General features: G+C 37.6%; 2 protein-coding genes across 2 annotated transcripts; both read right to left on the bottom strand.

Moving 5' to 3' along the window:
* Window positions 1-494: 494 nt before the first annotated feature.
* On the bottom strand, window positions 495-8,618 carry atp6v0ca (ATPase H+ transporting V0 subunit ca). Its single transcript, XM_041971529.1, has 3 exons — window positions 8,386-8,618; window positions 3,440-3,623; window positions 495-1,642 (listed from the first exon to the last, which is right to left on the bottom strand). Exons 1-3 carry the CDS (start codon window positions 8,456-8,458, stop codon window positions 1,438-1,440), a joined length of 462 nt encoding a protein of 153 aa, XP_041827463.1. The 5' UTR covers window positions 8,459-8,618; the 3' UTR covers window positions 495-1,437.
* A 4,151-nt stretch (window positions 8,619-12,769) lies between these two features.
* ypel3 (yippee-like 3) lies at window positions 12,770-17,463 on the bottom strand. Its single transcript, XM_041973199.1, has 5 exons — window positions 17,082-17,463; window positions 16,025-16,143; window positions 15,774-15,817; window positions 14,956-15,064; window positions 12,770-13,931 (listed from the first exon to the last, which is right to left on the bottom strand). Exons 2-5 carry the CDS (start codon window positions 16,139-16,141, stop codon window positions 13,842-13,844), a joined length of 360 nt encoding a protein of 119 aa, XP_041829133.1. The 5' UTR covers window positions 16,142-16,143; window positions 17,082-17,463; the 3' UTR covers window positions 12,770-13,841.
* Between the last annotated feature and the right edge of the window lie 1,023 nt (window positions 17,464-18,486).

The following is an 18,486-nucleotide window of genomic DNA, read 5'->3' as shown; positions in this document are numbered from 1 at the left end:
TGTTCTGGTGTCTGCTCCCACCTTACCTTTACTTTTTAGGTTTGAGCTCATCCCTAAAAAATCATTTCCAAGTCATTTCATTTTCTCATTAGTGTTTTAGAAGCCAGTGACTTTAAAATTTTAATTTTAAATACAAATTAAATGTATTTTTCTTTAGCATCACATTTATTTTCTTTATCTTGCTTAATGAAACGTTTTAAAGATAATCCCTGCTATTCAAACAAATTAAAGACAAGTAGATGAAAATGCGTCAATGACAGTCACGGCTCTGTAAACCCAGTATGGACATTAACCAGTTACCTGAAATCAAGTTATTAATACTGAGCAAAAAAGCCGTTTTTGTCTTAACCTATTTGATCGATTTAAGAGATTTTTAATCAATATGTCAATATTAATATTAAATACTGAAGTTACACAGCTTATTAGCTCCTAACTACATAACATTTAACTCTACATGCGGTTACATCTTTAATATAAAAGGCTGGACAGAGATGTTCTGGAGGAGGTTGAGTTTTTATTTGGAAATCTGACAGGCATGGCTGAACAGTGAGCTCTCACTTTAAACAAACAAAAACAAAAATCAATACAGCAGCACTACAGGTAAACGATACTAGTGTCTGAGAATGTCATATTAAACATAAATCCACCTTCACACATTATACACTCAAATCTCTCTCACACGCGCACACACACACACACACACCCAAACACACTGTCAACTCCATGTGGACATCCTCCATTAATAAATCACACTATATCCAGAGGAATTCTGAGCACTTAGAACAATTACCCACAGTGCAATTAATCTAACTATACACAGATAATTTATATATTTTTTTAACGTATATAGGGTATTCAATAAAGTTTTCCATTTAGACAGTTTCAAAAGCTTTATAACTTTCCATAAATAGTGAAAAAAATTTAAAAATGGTCCCCAAAAAGAACATGAAAAAATACTAGTGTTCACAAATTTTCAGCAGTCTCAAAACAGAATGACAATTAAAAACCACCAACAAAAGACAGAAAAAAAGAACAAAAATCAAAGGGAGGGGCGTGGGCAGAGGGGTAAACGTTGATATTCACACTCACAGCACAGACTGGTTACTACATTTACTGGGGTGGGAGGACTCTGGATCACTGTACAGTTTAAAGATTAGACAATATATCAGGCTGACTGTCCACACATCATCTCACAACAAACAGTACATGTTCATGCCCGTTCTGCACGCACAAGACCTGACACAACTGGATGGCTTTAAACAATATGGAATAGATCACATCTACTGAGGACAGAGCTGTCAAAGTCGACCGCCAACATATTTCTGTTGCCATCCCATCCTGTCAGACCCACAGGGTGCCATGGAAGAAGGTGAAAATCTCCTATTTGTTCTTGCTGCTTTGATGTGGAATGAATGAGATGGTATTTGATGGAGACACTTATTTTGTGGATAGGATGAGGGCCACAATAAGGCCATAAAGCCCCAACACCTCAGCAAAGATCAGAATCAGGATCATGCCCACGAAAAGCCGAGGCTGCTGAGCGGTGCCTCTCACACCAGCGTCGCCCACAATGCCGATGGCAAACCCGGCCGCCAGGCCACTCAGGCCCACACTCAGACCAGCGCCGAGATGCAGGAAACTCCTGATGGGGAAGCAGAGACAGAAAAATCTAAGTTTGTGAATTTGTGAAGAAAATTTAGGTCTAATAATCTGGCTGTTTAAGTATAAACATGAAAAGTGCATCTGTCAGATAAGGGGGAATATCATGAGATAAGTTAATCTGTCAAATTGCATGACTAAAAGAATAGAGGCCAATAATCCCCTACAGCTCAAGCTTTCAATAGAAGTCCACCTAGAACGTGTTCATTTCCTCCCAGAAAACTGGAAAAATGGTTGTAACTTTTATAAGGCACAGTTGTAATAAAAGATTTTCATTTGTAAAGAAAAATAGAAAGTTTTTTTTTGTAAAGATCTGGTCATGGTAGCAAAGCAAAAAACCTGCGTGCAAGCCTGAAGTTGCAGACACAGATTGCTGGCCCCTTACACTTTTATCTGACTGAATGATGACAAAGCAAAATATCCAATCAGAGAGCACACTAATCCTTCCTCAGTGCTGCAGGCTCTTAAAGGGGAGTAGATACATTTTTTTTTTTTTACAACTACCCGTGTGTCAAAGTGATGTGATGAAGCAATATTACTCAGTCTGCTTCTTGAGCGGCAGGTGCTGCGGACTCTGCAAACCGCTACTGTCACCTTCACCTGGCCGTCTGGCCGTTATTAGCCGTCGCTCACCTCCCTCTTGTCAGCCTGGCCTAAGTGCAGCACAGTTACCATTTTAACGGCGCCTGGAATCCAGTGTAGGGAAAAGATATTCATGACTGCGTTTTATTTTTAATATAATTACCATATCATTCCCACATTTATACATGTCCCCAAGCAGTAAATGTTTCTTGGGCCTTCTCAAAGCATCCTGGGGACATTTGGACCGGGAGCAGACAGGAGCTGCAGACTCTGGGGGGGCCTGCTGCTGTAGAATGAGGTTCCGGGTGACTGAGCAGCTCACAGAACAGGCAGAGGGCCTGATAAGTCAGCGCCATCCCGGTGTGCAGCAGGCTGAAGCAGCATTCAGACTTCACGGAGCCAGGGATGCAGCTGGTCTGGCAGACCAGACACTGGTGGACGCCACTGGACGTCACTCTTGCTGGGCGTAGTTACTGGTCTTCTAGGTACTGTGCAGGCTGAAGAAAAATGGGAGCCAATTGTCCGGTCTCAGTCCAATTTATATTCAAGACCGAAGTGGGGCCCACCCAGTAGGTGGGTGTGGACTCAAGTTTTTTCAGTGCTGCTCATGCGCATGAGAGATAAACCCACTAGTGATAGCCTTAAAGGATGAAGCCTATATGAAATAAAACCATGTACTCCCCTATAAGAGCCTGCAGTGGGGTGGAAAGAAAGGACACTGTTTGCTATCTGATTGGAAGATGACAAATCAAACTTTCCAATCAGGGTTCGAAACATGGAGACAAAAAAAATCTGCATTTGCAACTTTAGTCTTTCATGCAGTTTTTTGCTTTGCATTCGCTGACAGATCTTTGCAAGAGCACTTCTATTTTTCTTTATAAACACAAATCTTTTCTACAGCCATGCAAATCCTTTTATACATATTCACAAACTTGAATTCCTCAGGCACTTTTTTTTTTTTTTTTTTTTTTAAAAACGGTGACAAGCTTGATTTACAAATACAAACTGAAATTATTTGCAAACGTTCATTTACAGCTGCAAATTCTTAATATCTTTTACTGAGGCCTTAAAAACCTGTCATGTGACCTGAAGACAACATATCAATGTGAACGATGCAAATGTGTCTCTTAAGTCATCCGGTTAATGAGCTAAAACATAACAAGACTGAAGCTAACAGCTTATCTGAGGTTTTTCTTACTTGTAAAGGGTGATTCTCTCAGAGATGTTGTTTGCTATCAGCACAGCTACCACCAGCCCGTAGATGGCGATGATACCAGCCATGACCACAGGGATGATGGACTTCATGATGAGCTCTGGCCGCATCACAGACATGGCAGCAATGCCTGTGCCGCTCTTTGCCGTTCCATATGCTGCTCCTAATGCTGAGAAAGAGATGTCAGAGAGTGTGATTTAATTAATCTATTTAGTGACGATTCTCCACATATGAATAATATAAGAGCAAACTAAATATACTGCATAAACTCATTGCACCAAATATATACATAAAACCAGAAGAAACAGATAAAAATTGTGATGATTTTCCTCATTATGTGGCTCTGTTACCCAAGATAACACCACCCACTTCGAATCCCATGACTATATTAATGACTAATGTCACAGATGGGAGCTTCTATTGCAGTTTTCCTCTCTCCTCTACTGTCACTTCATTTTTACTAATGCCTTAATACACTGATTGCAATTGTGCATACCTGCTAAAAAATAATGCCAAGAGTTGAAAGAGTACGCCAATTTTTCTCATCTTTTTACAACTTCAACCATTTATCTCCTCCTTTCGATCAAAAGTAAAATATTTTCTTTAAGAGCTTTAAATAAGTTTTGACATCCAAAGCTGATATCTGAATATATGATTTTGAATTACTTTCTATTTGTCCGTTTGCCAGAATTATAATCATGTCTTTAGTTATGTTTTAATTATACAACCAAATATTTTATTGAAGGCTGTTTTTTTTTACAGTTTGTGTGGTTATATTTTGCAGATTGGACTCAAGTTGAATTTTGGATACTGTGTTAGAATTTATCCTCCATCTGTAAAAGCAGCACCAATCAGCTACTTTTATATCAACGTTCCTCACAGATTCATTCAGACATAACCACAACAGTGATGGCACATATTCAATATGTGTATTCATGCAAAACTGGACTGGATATCAGTTTTCTTACATGTCATATAAGCTGAAGTGAAAAAAAAAACTAGTAATACACAAAGATTCCTACAAGAGTAAATAAGAACAATATAATACTTTTATATTATAAAGTAACCTTTGTGGTCATTTAAACAGTTTTCTGAACTTAGGTGGCACACTTGAATGCATCATGAAGTTTCAAAGTTAACATGAGGTATTTTTTAAACACAACGTGGACACAACTGATGTTTGAGTGTGTTTTTAAGTGAGAACAAAGTGATTGCACATTCCAACTTGTGTAATGAGGCAACAGGGTAAAAGTTTGAATAGTTCAGATAATGAACTCAGGTAACATCTTGAGGTTAAGTTCCTATTATATATCAAAGTCTAGCTAGAAACATGTGCATGTGGATTAGCCTCATATCCTGCCCTCTCACCACCTGCATTTAACTAATAACGCTAATTGCATAACACAGCACGAACACTTAAGACACAGAAATCAATCTGCTCTGGATGTTCACAGTCAGAGCAACAATTTAAAAGGACAAAAGCAAAAAATGCAAAAAAGATGGCAAGATGCTTATGAGCCAAGGGAGTTGTGGGATGGGCGATCTGATCACCCATCCCACAACTATTCTATTATATCTACCCAACTATTCTACCCACTAGACGTATATCAGTACAGGTGTATCCATCATTCAACAGTATACACAAGTGTTGCTACTGTATTTAAATATATTTACAGGAGTCAAAGTGGTGCCATTATAGTTTCCTTTTGACACCTTCAGTATAACGATTTAGAAGAGCCTGCACCAGCTTTATTCATAGACCCTCAGGTAATGGAGACGTATCTGGTTAAGTGACTGGAGAAAACAGTGACAGCAAATGTGTTGTAGAGCAGTTTCTGTACCACTAATGTTAACTTTCAATGGGTAATACCTACGCCAGTTTGTCTCTCTAACATGTCTGAGGTGTAGGGGACTTTGGATATTAGCATATCTTTCAGGAGAGAGGAAAACTGGACTGTACTAAATCCTGACACTTGTATGTCAACAGCTGCGGCTCCACATCAGACCCACCCCCTCGTCAGCGCTCAAGGCCTGAGAAACGTGATAATGAAACAGCACCGATGATATACTGTGCTGAATTTAATTTGTGATTCCAGCTGGTTTCTACATTTTACTTAATAGCAGAAGCTCACCAAATCAGGAACAAATAACACTGCTGGTCTAAATATTTAGAATAAAATGGCCATGTAAGGCGTCATATAAAACAGAGATAAATATAGATGTCATTGTCAGTTAGCTTTATTTATATAGCACATTTAAAAGCCTATGGCCAACCAAAGTGCTTTACAGTAAAAACAGTCAACAATAAGAAACAAAAGCAAAACAAAACAAAAAAAGTTAAATGAAACATCAACAATCTGGTAGAGGGGACTGCTCAGCTAAAGGCCAGGGTGAATAAGTGGGTCTTAAGATGCGTTTTACATATAATATATAAAAAAATATAGAGGCTCACATTTAATTCCTACACTTAACATTAGCATCCTTTCCCGTGTGAACTGTCTCCAGTCATGTTGTTTTATCTGGACTCAAACTTACACACCACACACTGCTTTGCCTCAAAGGCCATTTCTTATAGATTTACTGCACTTACAATTAGTTGCATTATACCATCACCAGTAGAACAATTTTATCTTTTTTCCCCTCACCATCTCCACCATTAAATTTTTACTGCTTTGCACATGCAAAGAAAGCTGCTACAACATGGGCAGAAATCTGTCTTGTTCATGTAGCTAAGGTTGGGGGGAAAAAAGAAAAAAGTGGATGTTGCTCCTAAAAACTGTTGGAAAAACCATGAAGCAGGAATGTTTTAATGGTACTGTTTATCCAATCACACAGATAGTGTGCCAAATTATCACAGTACTTCCGCATCAGTTAATGTGGCAGCATCTTGTTCAGAATTATGTTGGAATAAAAGGGACTTGTAAACAGTTTGACTCTACGCTGCAAACTCATGTGCAGGGACAGGTTTAACAAACTGACAACAGGAAGGCTTGAATTGGTGTTACGGTGTCGCAGTCAAAACAATGTAAATGTAACTGAACCACAGTAAAATAAGCTGGTAAGCAAGTGAGAAAAAAATGAAATAGTGCTGAAAGATTCACTGACCAGTTTACACACAATACTCCATGATATCAAAAATTAATGTTTTGTACATGAATCAAAAATAACACTAATATATAACATTAACATAAATCTTTAGAGCCTTCGTTTGAATAAAACATCTTCAGCAGCAATGACAGCCTAATGTCTTCTTGGAAATGATCATGGGAGCTTGGCACATCTTTAAATAGGAAATTTCATTAATTCTTACCAGCAGAAACATTTAAACCCAACCACATTAGGTAAAGGTTTCAATGCACAGCCTGTTTTAGGATCCCACCCCACAAGGATGATCCAGTAGTTTCAGGTCCAGACTAAGACTTCCACAGAATTTTCCTGAAGCCACTTATGTTGCTCCATGTCTTTTTGGCCCAGGCTGAAATTAATCAGACGCTGGAGAAGATTTTCACTCAAGATTGTTTTATGTTTATCTCCATCCCCTTTCCTATCAATCCTGACTGGTCTGCTGGCCTCCTGATCAGAGGGTAAGAGATAACACACTCCTCTTTATTGTTTTCACTCTACCTTGTATAATGTAAAAAACAAACTTAAACCAGAGTTTGGGAAAAATAACCCAAATATGATTTTCTCAAAGACACACGTAAACACACAAGTGTTAGGAAGTCTTCAAACCATTCAGATTTAATTATTAATAGACTGCTCCAACTGGACAGAGGCAAAGAAGTAACTAATACTATAATATGAATTATATGATGGAGAAATCCTAACTACTGGAGCTGTTGGGGAATGTTCAAAAGTTACACATGCTTTTATAAAACGCCACATGTATGTACTTGGCATACCAAGTCTGGTCAGTTTGTCTTTTATTAAAATGATTTTAATCAGACAGAGGCAACCTAACCTGAGCATAATAATAATAATAATAATAATAATAATAAGAAGAAGAAGAAGAAGAAGAAGAAGAAGAAGAAGAAGAAGAAGAAGAAGAAGAACTTAGACATGTTGTAATGGGAAACTATGATAATTACATAAAGTAATCTTAATACACACAAATAAAAACTACGCAGTTTGTTATTCATATAACTTATCCTTTTTTCATAATCCTGGAAATAATTGCCAGCATGTCAAAATTAAACCACCTGACTGGCTCATCTTTCTTCTTATTTCTTCTACAATGAAAACTTTAAAGAGGGCGTTTCCTCTCTGAAAAACTAGAAGTGCGTGAATATAAGAGCAATGTAGGTTGGTTAAACCCTGAATGAATAAATGAACGAACGAATGCATAAATGAATGAATGAACGGAGGAATGGATGGGTGAATGGACTGATAGGCGGCTTCTCATACTTCTCACACTTAGGCCTCGGATGCTGCCCATGTGCATTACCTTATCCAAAAACCAACAGGAAACGTGCGCTTTAGCCAAACCAAGAAAATGATGACATTTTAAGTACGAGCAACGATTGTCCATTTTGTTCCTTTATGTCAGCTTTATCATCACAAATTACGCCTGGCGTGGCCGAGAAAATCGTCACTTCGCCGATGACCTGCGTCACTAACCAGCAAAAAGCAGAATACATTGTTACCGTATGACTATAATATAAGCTAGCTCCTAAAGAGGGAAACGGCTTGCAACGATGTTAGCAATGAGAGGCGCCTGTGCGGTCAGCAGCTTGACGTTGGCAGAACCCTTCACCCGTCTCTCCTTCGCATCCCTGGCAGGTGTGCGAGCCGTGACCGCCCAACCAACCCGCGTTTCTCCCAAGACAACTGTCGTTTCAAAAGAATCTGCATGGATTCGCTGCCTGGCTAAGATAAATCGACATTATGCCTGTGAAACGAGAGGTGTCAGATGAAGAAGCTGGTTTAGTTACCGCTGAAGACCATGGCCGCAGAGGCTCCCATCACAGCGAAGAAAGGCGAGTACTCGGGGCTCTCCTCAGACATTCTCGCACTTTTCCGGGGACGATAACGCTACACGACAGACTGTCTTCTTTTTTATGGTTCCCCTATCCCACCGTCACGTCTGGACAGGTTAAAACACTTTGAGGGGACTACAATGTAGCTGCCAGCAAGAACACCGGTGTAGAAGAGGAAAATGGCGAAACGGAAAATGTCACATGATCAACCATCTCGGAATGTTCCACTTGTGTTGATGCGGGGGTGCTCGACACAGATAGCCGTAAATGTTCTCATCATTGAGGGTTATCCCATCAGAAAAAGAGAGATAAATATATTGTGATTAGATATTTATCCTAACAGTGATTATATGTCACAGACATGTCTGTTATCGCTACGTATTGCGTGAATTGTATGCAGAGTTTATGCTTTGTGGTATGTTCTGCTGCAAGTGCACTGACTGCGGTTGAAACGCTAGTCGTCACTACACGCTGGCGTATTAATCATTAGGCACAAAATGTTCAGTAAAATCAAATAAAAATAATATACCTCGAATGCTCTCTATAATTTAAAATACAAATAAATAACATGATCTGGGAAGTGTGATAATTAGACAAGCGAGCTGGACAAAACCCAGAGCTGCCTTGGTCAAGGTGACACTAATATAAAAATGGGTGTTTCTGATGTCACCTAAAGGGGTATTTCACCCAACTTCTCCTTTTTATCCTTTTTGGTCGAACTGAAAACAGATTTATTTGTTAACCTATTGACTAGTTAATTATTTTCTTACCTCAGTATAGTTTCTTTAAATGTATTCTGTCTTTACACCACCCCTTTAGTACGTGTTGGTGATTCATAAACTTTTGCTGTTATAAGACCAAAATATGTGAATAGATTTTTTTGTATTTTATTATTCAAGTTTTGACCACTGTTTCTAATTGTCAACTACTTTCCCTTTTTACACAGAATATGAGATTCTGAAATGTGGAAAAAGACATGAAAAAAAGATCTCAAAATTTGCGATCTTTTGTAATAAAATTAGAAGTGCAAAACTTACTGTAAGAAAAGGATGACCTTTGTGGTAACATGTTTCATTCCTAGAAATTTCTACAATATTTGGATCCAGGAATCTGCTGGTTCACAGAATTTAGTGGTAGAATCTGTTCATTAACAAGATCATGCAACTACTGAGTCAAATAGTTGGAGAATTGGTAAAGACGAAAACAGTTTAAAACTGGTTTTAACTTTTTGTTAAAAGGAAGAAAAAGAAGTTTACGGTTACAGTTTAGAAGGTTACGGATGCGCTCTAGTGAAAAAATGATGAAATTTCAGAATGTAGCTGTATCACTTGTCCTACTGATCTTACTTTGCTGTAAAAGGAGTACATGTGCACAGATTTGACATTGAGCTCTATGTTCTCTGTGTTAATAAGTTTGCCTGATGATTTCTCATCTTCAGTGTCTCATGTCCAGATTTAATGCCGAAGTCATTAAATCATCCAGGGTTCAGTCACTTAAATCAATGGGCCTAATGATGAATTACTCCTGATAGTCCTGGTGAAAAATATGTGCACTTCATAAACATTTTGCTTTGTTTTTTGGAAATGTCTATGTGTACCACCAAATTCAAAAATTTTAGTTGGAAAAACTTTGACTACCATGTGCTGGATCTTTTGCATACTACTCCATGCTACTGAGGTTTGAAGAAAAAATGTCCAATTAATAGCCTTCAGCATTACCAGCTTCTCAGAAGACCTTTAACTCAAGTGTATCATGTGATTGTGCTTATACAAAAGAGTTTTCAGGAATGAAAGGGGGAAGCAGGGCAGCTGAAAATGCACTGCACACACATGACGGTCAGAAGCCCCCCACCAATCACATCACATGTAGGGAAAAAAATCATGTGACCTGTCCCTGCTCAAAGTATGATCATAATTTCTTTACAGCTTAAAACCAACTTTGAGATTTCTCTTTTAGTATTCTCACACATTTATATGTTATTTATTTAATTTTTCTTTTATTAAGAAGAGTTGCTTGCAATCCCTCATAATGATATACTGAAACATTTTTAATGGCAGGAATGAAAAACAAAAATATTCCAATGAAATTTATGCAGTAAAAAAAGGGATTACCAGCGCCAAGAATGCAGATTTTATCATGTGAAATGAGTAAATATAAGGCAAAATGTTGAAAAAAGGAGACGACAAATCCCAACAAACTCCAGCGCTTGATCACTCACAATACTGGCCAAAATGTATAAATAGTCACATTATGTATAGAAATATGGGTGGAATTAAATAAGTTCTCTCCTTCCCTCTCCTTTTTAAGCATTAAGGATGTTTTATGTTATTTTTTCTTTTCTATTTTTTTCTTTTTAATATTGTGCCTGCATTTATATTGAGTGAAAATGGATTGTACAATGCTGATATGTGGGTAATTTGTGTAGCACGTGCTCAAAATAAAAAATTAAATGAAATATGCTTTATTATAAAACAGTCCGGCTAGTTTTATTGAATACACAACTATGTATTGGAAGTAGTATCATTTAATAGTTATCAGCAGGAAATCTCTATAGAAACAATAAAGAGTTCATATTTAGTTGAAATCTTTAAATTATGGAAAATCCATGCTGGAAGTGTGATAGTAAAGTGGGAACTTCCTACTATGTAGATGAGAATAACTGTAAGGTAACACATTGATGTCATCCAGTATTTTCCTTGACACCAGTTTACGACAGATATCACAGATCCCAAATCCCCAAATACCAACCATATACAAAAAGGGGAGGGGGGAGTTATTGTGGCCTGGTTGATCCCATCTGTGCGAATAATTTAGAGTAACTGGAAAGTGGCTAAACAACCAGATTGAAAGGATTTGGATGAATGCAGTTGTTTTCAGAATTCAAGCTTCATCAGCTGAAAAATGATGCAGAAAAAATGGAAATTACCCAACATCTTTTCCCCCACTTGCTTGTTTTTATATTTTACATTTCACTTTTTCTTTTTTTTTTGTGGGGTTTCTGTGGTCAAAACCTGGTTGGCTCAGCAGGTTTTTCTTCACGTTTGATTTTCTTTTCTTTCTTTTTTTTTTTTTTTTTTTAATAAACAGTTAAATTTAACCTACACACACTCAGGAATGATGCTGTTTCAACACAAAGCCTTTGAGAAGTCTGAAGGCTATTCAAAAGTACTGCAAGTTTTACATATATTCATTTATTTATATCATCAGACTATTCATGATTACAAAAAGCAAACATTTTGGGGGTTAATTGTCATACTAATACATTATTGAGACTCAGATGTCTTCAAGGTGCATAATTTCAGTGCACAGGCCTGTGTTGTAATGTGCAAATATATTTCCCAATCTAGAGAAGTCAACAGCACCTTCTGCTGGTTGATTTGCTGAATATTTAGTTCACAGTCAACTGCATTTTCATCTCCCATTTTTTCATAAATGAAAAGCATAGGTGAAACTAGTACTTTTTCTAAATATAAATGTGGTACTTGCATCAATAGATATTAAAAAGTTGTAAGAAATATTTTGTTGTTTCTGCAGTTTTTTCTTATCAGGAATTTTATTTACTTTTTACAGCTCCGACATTACTGCAAATTCTACATTCTGGGACAACTAAACCAAACTTTTTTTTCTTTTTAGGAATACAGTGCATTAATGTGTGAAGAGGTGATTAAATGAATTGCATAACAAAAAAAAAAAAAAAAAAAAAAAAAAGATCAAAAGTAAATCATGAATGGTTTGATCATGCTGTGGGACTTCTTTCTTACCTCAGGTATGGAGATACATACAGGAGCTCCCCATACCAGTGGGGGTATGTAATAATAATAATAATAATAATAATAATGATAATAATAATAATAATAATAATAATAATAATAAATTCTATTTGTATAGCACTTTATATTGCAGGGAATCTCAAAGTGCTTACAGAAAACATGAATAATAATAATAATAAAAAGTTTAAAAAAAAAAGAATAAAAAAAGTTAATAAATTTGCATGTCTAAGTAAAATGTGTTTGAATCTACATTTAAAAACTGCAGCTTTGGAAAGCTAAAATCTGCCATTGCAATTCTCCTGAAAATATTCTAAATTACTTGGAAAATTTAAGTGGGCCATCAATTCTGAGCAGTTCCTAAGCTCAGAAGCCACTCACAGCCATGATGTTATGCGAGAATTATCCTACACTTTCATGCTGTTCTTTTAAATTAAGGAGAAACTGCCTCTGCATCTATTTTACTTATAAATTATTGGACTTCATAAAAAGGAAAGCATGTGTTAAAGAACAGATACACACACACAAAAATACATGATCATAGCACAAAAAGTACAACATGACAACAAACGTTACTGGCAAACCGTAGTTTAATGAAATACCAGGTTAAAATAAAAATACTTAAATGAAAGCAGACATTAAAATCACCATAAATATGCTACAATATCCTAATCACACTTTGCACTAACACCATAAAGCTAATGTATCTGCAGGGGCAGCTCAGTGTTAGGTAATACACAAATGTATAAAGGATAGATGTCATTAGCATTAAATGAAGGTGAAGATAAACCATGTATACAGTGAAAACTCTAGAAGTGAACCAACTCCAGACCAATGCTTCTCAACATTGTCCAGCTTAAGACGCCTCAGCATAAACTGCAAACACATGCAGACACACTCACCCTATATTTTATACCTGTGAACAGAAAACTCATTCTACAGATTTAAGAATTCTTGCAGGAGATTTTTGCAGGCTTTCAAATTACTAATTTGATATCCTGATTGCATTTGGGAAATAAGAGCAAGTGTTACTGATTTGACCATAAAAAGGAAATCAAATTTTCTTTAATTAAAAGCAAAAAACCTCCTGCTGCTCAGTGTGTAACCATACCCCTTGTACCAACTCCTCTTGAAATTAATCTGGGTCAAACAAACCATGATGGTAGTCTCCATCTGGGCCAGATACAGCTAATTATGCACCTTAAACTCAAAAGGAAAACTCAAATACCTGCATTTGATGTCTGAGATCAAATTCTTAGGACATTTATCAGCCACGGCACCACAGAGCGACTGTTTAGTGGTCACTACAAACTTTTGATCCCTAATGCAAATGCTTTACAATCCAACACGCACTGGGTGCTTGTGTGACTACATCTCCCACACAAACCAACCATGCACTCATTCAGTCCATGCCCCAGCACAGCTAACAACTGGGATAGCCATATCAGCAGATGTGTTGTGGTTGCTGAAGAAACATTAAGAACAGACAAAGATAAGGCATCACATGCTATTCTTGGCAAAGCTGTATGAAGTGAAAGGTGTGGCACAGCAGCAGCTCGAACATGAGATGAGAAGGCTACATCTTTAAAGTTGAGGGGATGCAACTCTTAAAAAAAGTCATGAAGAAAGTTGGAGATTTCCTTCTCAGTCCCAGCCGTTATCCTTTATCATGTGGGAGAGCTCAATGATGTACTTCCCCTCCTTGTATTTCTGACTGAGTTCGAAGGCTTGTTCCTGCAAAAAGAGTGGGTGAACAAATGTTATGTAGGGTATATTCTGGTTTATCACTTTCTTTCAGTAGCTGTGGTTTCACGCTGGGGTTGTTACAAAGAAAAATAGAACCGTGCTTCTATTAATAGTCGTGGAGCTAATAAGCTAGGGTGTGTGGTGTTGTCAACAGGTGGCACTGTAGGCCACCCTGCACACAGCTGTAACAAACAAAGCTCCTAACCTGAAACATTACTTTGAGGAAGTGGACACAGTTGCAGCGAATCGTTCATGTGATCATTCATGCAAAATACTTGTTCAGCGTTTCAGATTTATATGGCGTTGCCATCAACCCTTCCATGATAAAGGCAATAACCACATCAAGCAAACACACATTCAGAGAGTGAGTTTGAACTTTGCTCTCATTTAGGCAACTTGAAAATATGAATAAAAAAAAAATGTAGATGGAAACCCGGTGAGTGTGCTAAAGTGTCACTGTATATCTAAAAGAACTGCAACATTACAAACTCCAAAGTTAACACTAGAATCCCCTGTCACAGAAAACACTACTTTTCTATTAGCCATTCTTCCTTTACTTTATTACATCAATGTGTCACACATTTACATAAAGCCTGATAAGTAATTAGTCTGACACATATCCAACAAAGAATGAACAGCTGCTTCACATGTCTGATTGGTTAGAACTCTGTTGGCTCTGATTTCAGATTGATCAGCAATGGGACATAAGGCGTAGGGGGGTGGATGGTCTTAAAGAGGCAGGAGCTAAAACAGTTTTTCCAGACAAAAACTGCCAAAAACTGTTGCAGGAGTATGAGAAATACTGTCTGTTTTCTAATAATTAAAGTATGCTAAGATATTCTTAAAAAAAGTTTTTTTTTTTTTTCTTTTTTAATTATGACACTGTAAATAAGGATAAGTCAGGTTCTTTAAGGTAGTTAAATATATACGTGCACACAGCCTTGACGAACAGTGCCATGTCAACAGAGGCACCATGAGGGAACAACTAGCTCGTGGATGTAAAGTTACTTACATATTTCCAGCCCAGCGTGGTGTGACAGTTTTCACAGTAGATGTCGGCCACTGCGTGAAGTCCTGTAAGCAGCAGCCTCTCCTCTGCAGGACCACAGCCAACGTTGACCCTGAAACAGAAAGCAATGCTATCAAAACAGCAGCTACTCTCTGAGCCATAAAAAAAATAAAAAATAAAATTTTAATTGGCCTACTCTCCTTGCAGGACTGAACAGGTTGAGAAGTGTTTTCCACTCTCTGGTTATCAATATTTCTTTTTATTAGAAATAAAGGTCATAAAACAATTACCTTTCCAGGGAATTGTTTAAAACTGAGTCTTACCAGAACAGATCAAGACTTAAACAACAAAAATGCTAATATTAGATTAAGAGCTAATGTTATTTAACAAGCCCACATTAAATGGGTTCTTCATGCGTCTTCTTGACCCACTAACCCAGAAGGAGCGTGACTAAGATGAACTCACCCTACTTCAAGGTCCAATCTTAAGTAAATCAAGTTATCTGTTGACACTGTAGTTTGTGTAAACTTGTCTGATACTAGGAATTTGTATAAAAGATAAATAGACTTTCAGAAGTGATTCAGTGGGAAAATAATGATCAACTTATCAAAAAGAATTTTTAAAGATTCCTAAAAACTAATAAAGACAAAAGGCACTTGTAAAACTAACCTCACTTCTTGCCTGTTTACACTGAGATTTTGGTGGTTAACTAAAATAACAACAGCCACTTTTCTACAGTGAGTGTGCCAAATGAAAGGAAAAAAGCCCAGTGTGCCAGCTGTGTTAAAACTTGAGAAGAAGAAGAAAAAAAAAATACTCACACAGAGTTAAAGAGATAGGCTCGTCCCTGGCTCCCTTGAAAAGACTGAGAGATAAGACAGAAAGATGAAATTAAAGAAGGAATGCAAACTTAAAATGTACATCATAAAAAAATCTTTTAATTAATTTAAACTTTGGTAGTTTCTTTTGTTTTATACTTAAGTGTTTTATTTGTAATCTAAGTGCGATATATGATCCATAGCACAAGCCACTGAAAATGATCACTAATAACTTAGGCGTGCAGTATATTTACCTTGGAGATAAGATCGTCATGGTTAGCCAGGTGGGCGCGGCAGTGAACACAGCTGTAGCGACGGTGGCAGGAGTCCAGGTATGCCTGGAAAGTCTTGGCCTTTGTCAGCTTCACCATGTCTGGGGATGGTGAGGGGAGATAGAAGGCATTTCTTAACTGTATATGGTCATCTAGGAATAAAGTTCAATGTGCTTCCACCTGGTTAAACATAATTAACATCAGATCAGTAGAGGAGGAAGCTGAATAGCCCATCACTGTGAAAGCCTTGGACATTTGACACAAATAGATTTTGCAGTTCTTTGCAGGATATCTGATAAGGAAAAACAACACTGTTTTATCTTATCATAATCTGACCCAACTGTTGGAGTTTGCGCAAAAGAGGTCATGACATGATCAGATTATGTCCAGAAAAGATCTCAGTTTTGACTATAATGTCATATTTTGACAATGCAAACTTAGAAGTTGCTCATGCTATGCCTTAATTTTTACCTGTCAAACTAGTTACTGACACTCAAGATGAAGAGGTGTGACTTGTTAAGTTTTACCTTTTGCTTCAGAAAAGAAAACTTTTGCTTTCATAACTTTAGACTTTGTGTTGAACTACAATTATTCGCTTCCTCATTTCATGGGAAACAGCTGACACTGACCTAGCTTAAGTAAAGGAAATTCATTCTTTCCACCATTTGTAAACAATGTGCTGCGAATTGTATTTTCTTCTTATCAGTGGATCAAGTAATAGTCGACCAAACAGACCGGTTAGGACACAGTTCACCAGCCAGCCCTTCCTGTTTGCACACTATTTTCGCTTCATTGAATACAGCAGCTAACCTAAATTCAAGTCTTGGTGAGGCGCACGGTGCCGTTTGTACAATGTCTAACACTGATGGCCGTTTGTCTGTCTTCATTTAGTGGCCTACACACATCTGCCAGCTACAAAAGATAACAGACACCAGCTGCAAACTAGCTTTTCTGGAGCTAGCCTGCTAGCTACGCACTATCAACACAGCAGCTAGCAGCAGATGCGCATTGCAGGATATTTCCCCCCGTGTCCACTCACCTGAAAACACCGAAGCTCTTTACAATCACACAACGACCAAATGCCACTGACTGTTTTAAAACCACCCAGCGAAAGAAGCAGGTAACACGTTATTTCGTGCAGGTCAGCTCGATGCAACAGTCCACCATGCGCTGACGGTTCGGACAAAAAAAAGAAAAAAAAAAAGGCAACACAACCAGTCCTAGGTTGTTGCAGCGGAGCCCGTTTACCCGCGTTTCTCTTTTAAATCCGAACCAGCTCTCAAAGTTCTTCAACGCTTCTCTTCGGTAAAAACAGAAGCTGGAATCTCACAATGCTGGCAGGCTGACAGCGAGAGACTGGAGCGTCCCGGCGGGAGAAAAATGGGATTTGTTTATGAAAACACGCAGATGGAGGAAGTGTGAAGAGTGCAAAACAAATCTTTGACGACCAATCAGAGCACCCAAGTGACGTTTAGAATGTGGGTCAACCAATCAGATTTGACTTTGCACGAGCCTTTTATGGCTATCAATTTGAGCGCTGTTGGTCCAGTTTATTGCCAAAATGCTGTTATTGGGATCTTATTTCCAGCTTGTCAGTTTGTTAACAAGACTTTTTCGATGAACAAGACGCAAACAGTCACTGAAAACAATAATAATCACTAAACAAGACTCAGCAAATCCAAAAAAAGTTACAAAAGAAGGATATGGAGAGGGCTTGGTTGTTGTGGTTTGTTGATTATTTTGCATGTCTGGCCTAACTACTTACAGTATGTCCTGTTTTTGTCTTTTGACACACACACACACACACACACACACACACACACACACACACACACACACACACACACACACACACACACACACACACACACACACACACACAAACAAAAGTAAGAGGACAAAGAGAAACAAGCCAATTAACATCCTACTGGATTAAATAACTAATCAACTATTTCAGTTTCTCAAAGGAGTGGTCTATAAGGAGGTCTGCCCAAAGATCCATTTTAAAAGTGTTTACAAAATGCTTTCTGATCTGTGGAAATGTAAACTCCACATTATATATGAACAGAAAAAAAATTCTTAAGAAATTCCTAGCAATACTTCAAATGACATCTTGTTTTCAAGAGTCACTTATTCAAACGTTTTCACTTTGGATCTAATGTATTCAAGAACTCACTTTGCTTTATGTTTCATTAACTTGGTCATTACACTACTCAACACAGCAGAAAATACAGCCTTTGTTTCACCAACAGACTGGTCGATTATTATCTCAGCAGCGTGGCCAGACTTTGACCGTGGCTGTCTGTGAAAACAAGGGCACAGGTAATTTTCACTGCAAGTATAAACTTTTGGTTTAAGGAAAAATAAATGTATTAAAAATACATATACACTACCCTTTATAAGAATATATATGCATATTTGTATATCTATTTGCATATATATGC

The sequence above is a fragment of the Melanotaenia boesemani genome, chromosome 2 (genome assembly GCF_017639745.1).
Source record: "Melanotaenia boesemani isolate fMelBoe1 chromosome 2, fMelBoe1.pri, whole genome shotgun sequence".
Taxonomy (NCBI): Eukaryota; Metazoa; Chordata; class Actinopteri; order Atheriniformes; family Melanotaeniidae; genus Melanotaenia; species Melanotaenia boesemani.
Note: the sequence above shows the minus strand (reverse complement) of the source record. Positions and strands in the feature narration are given on the sequence as shown.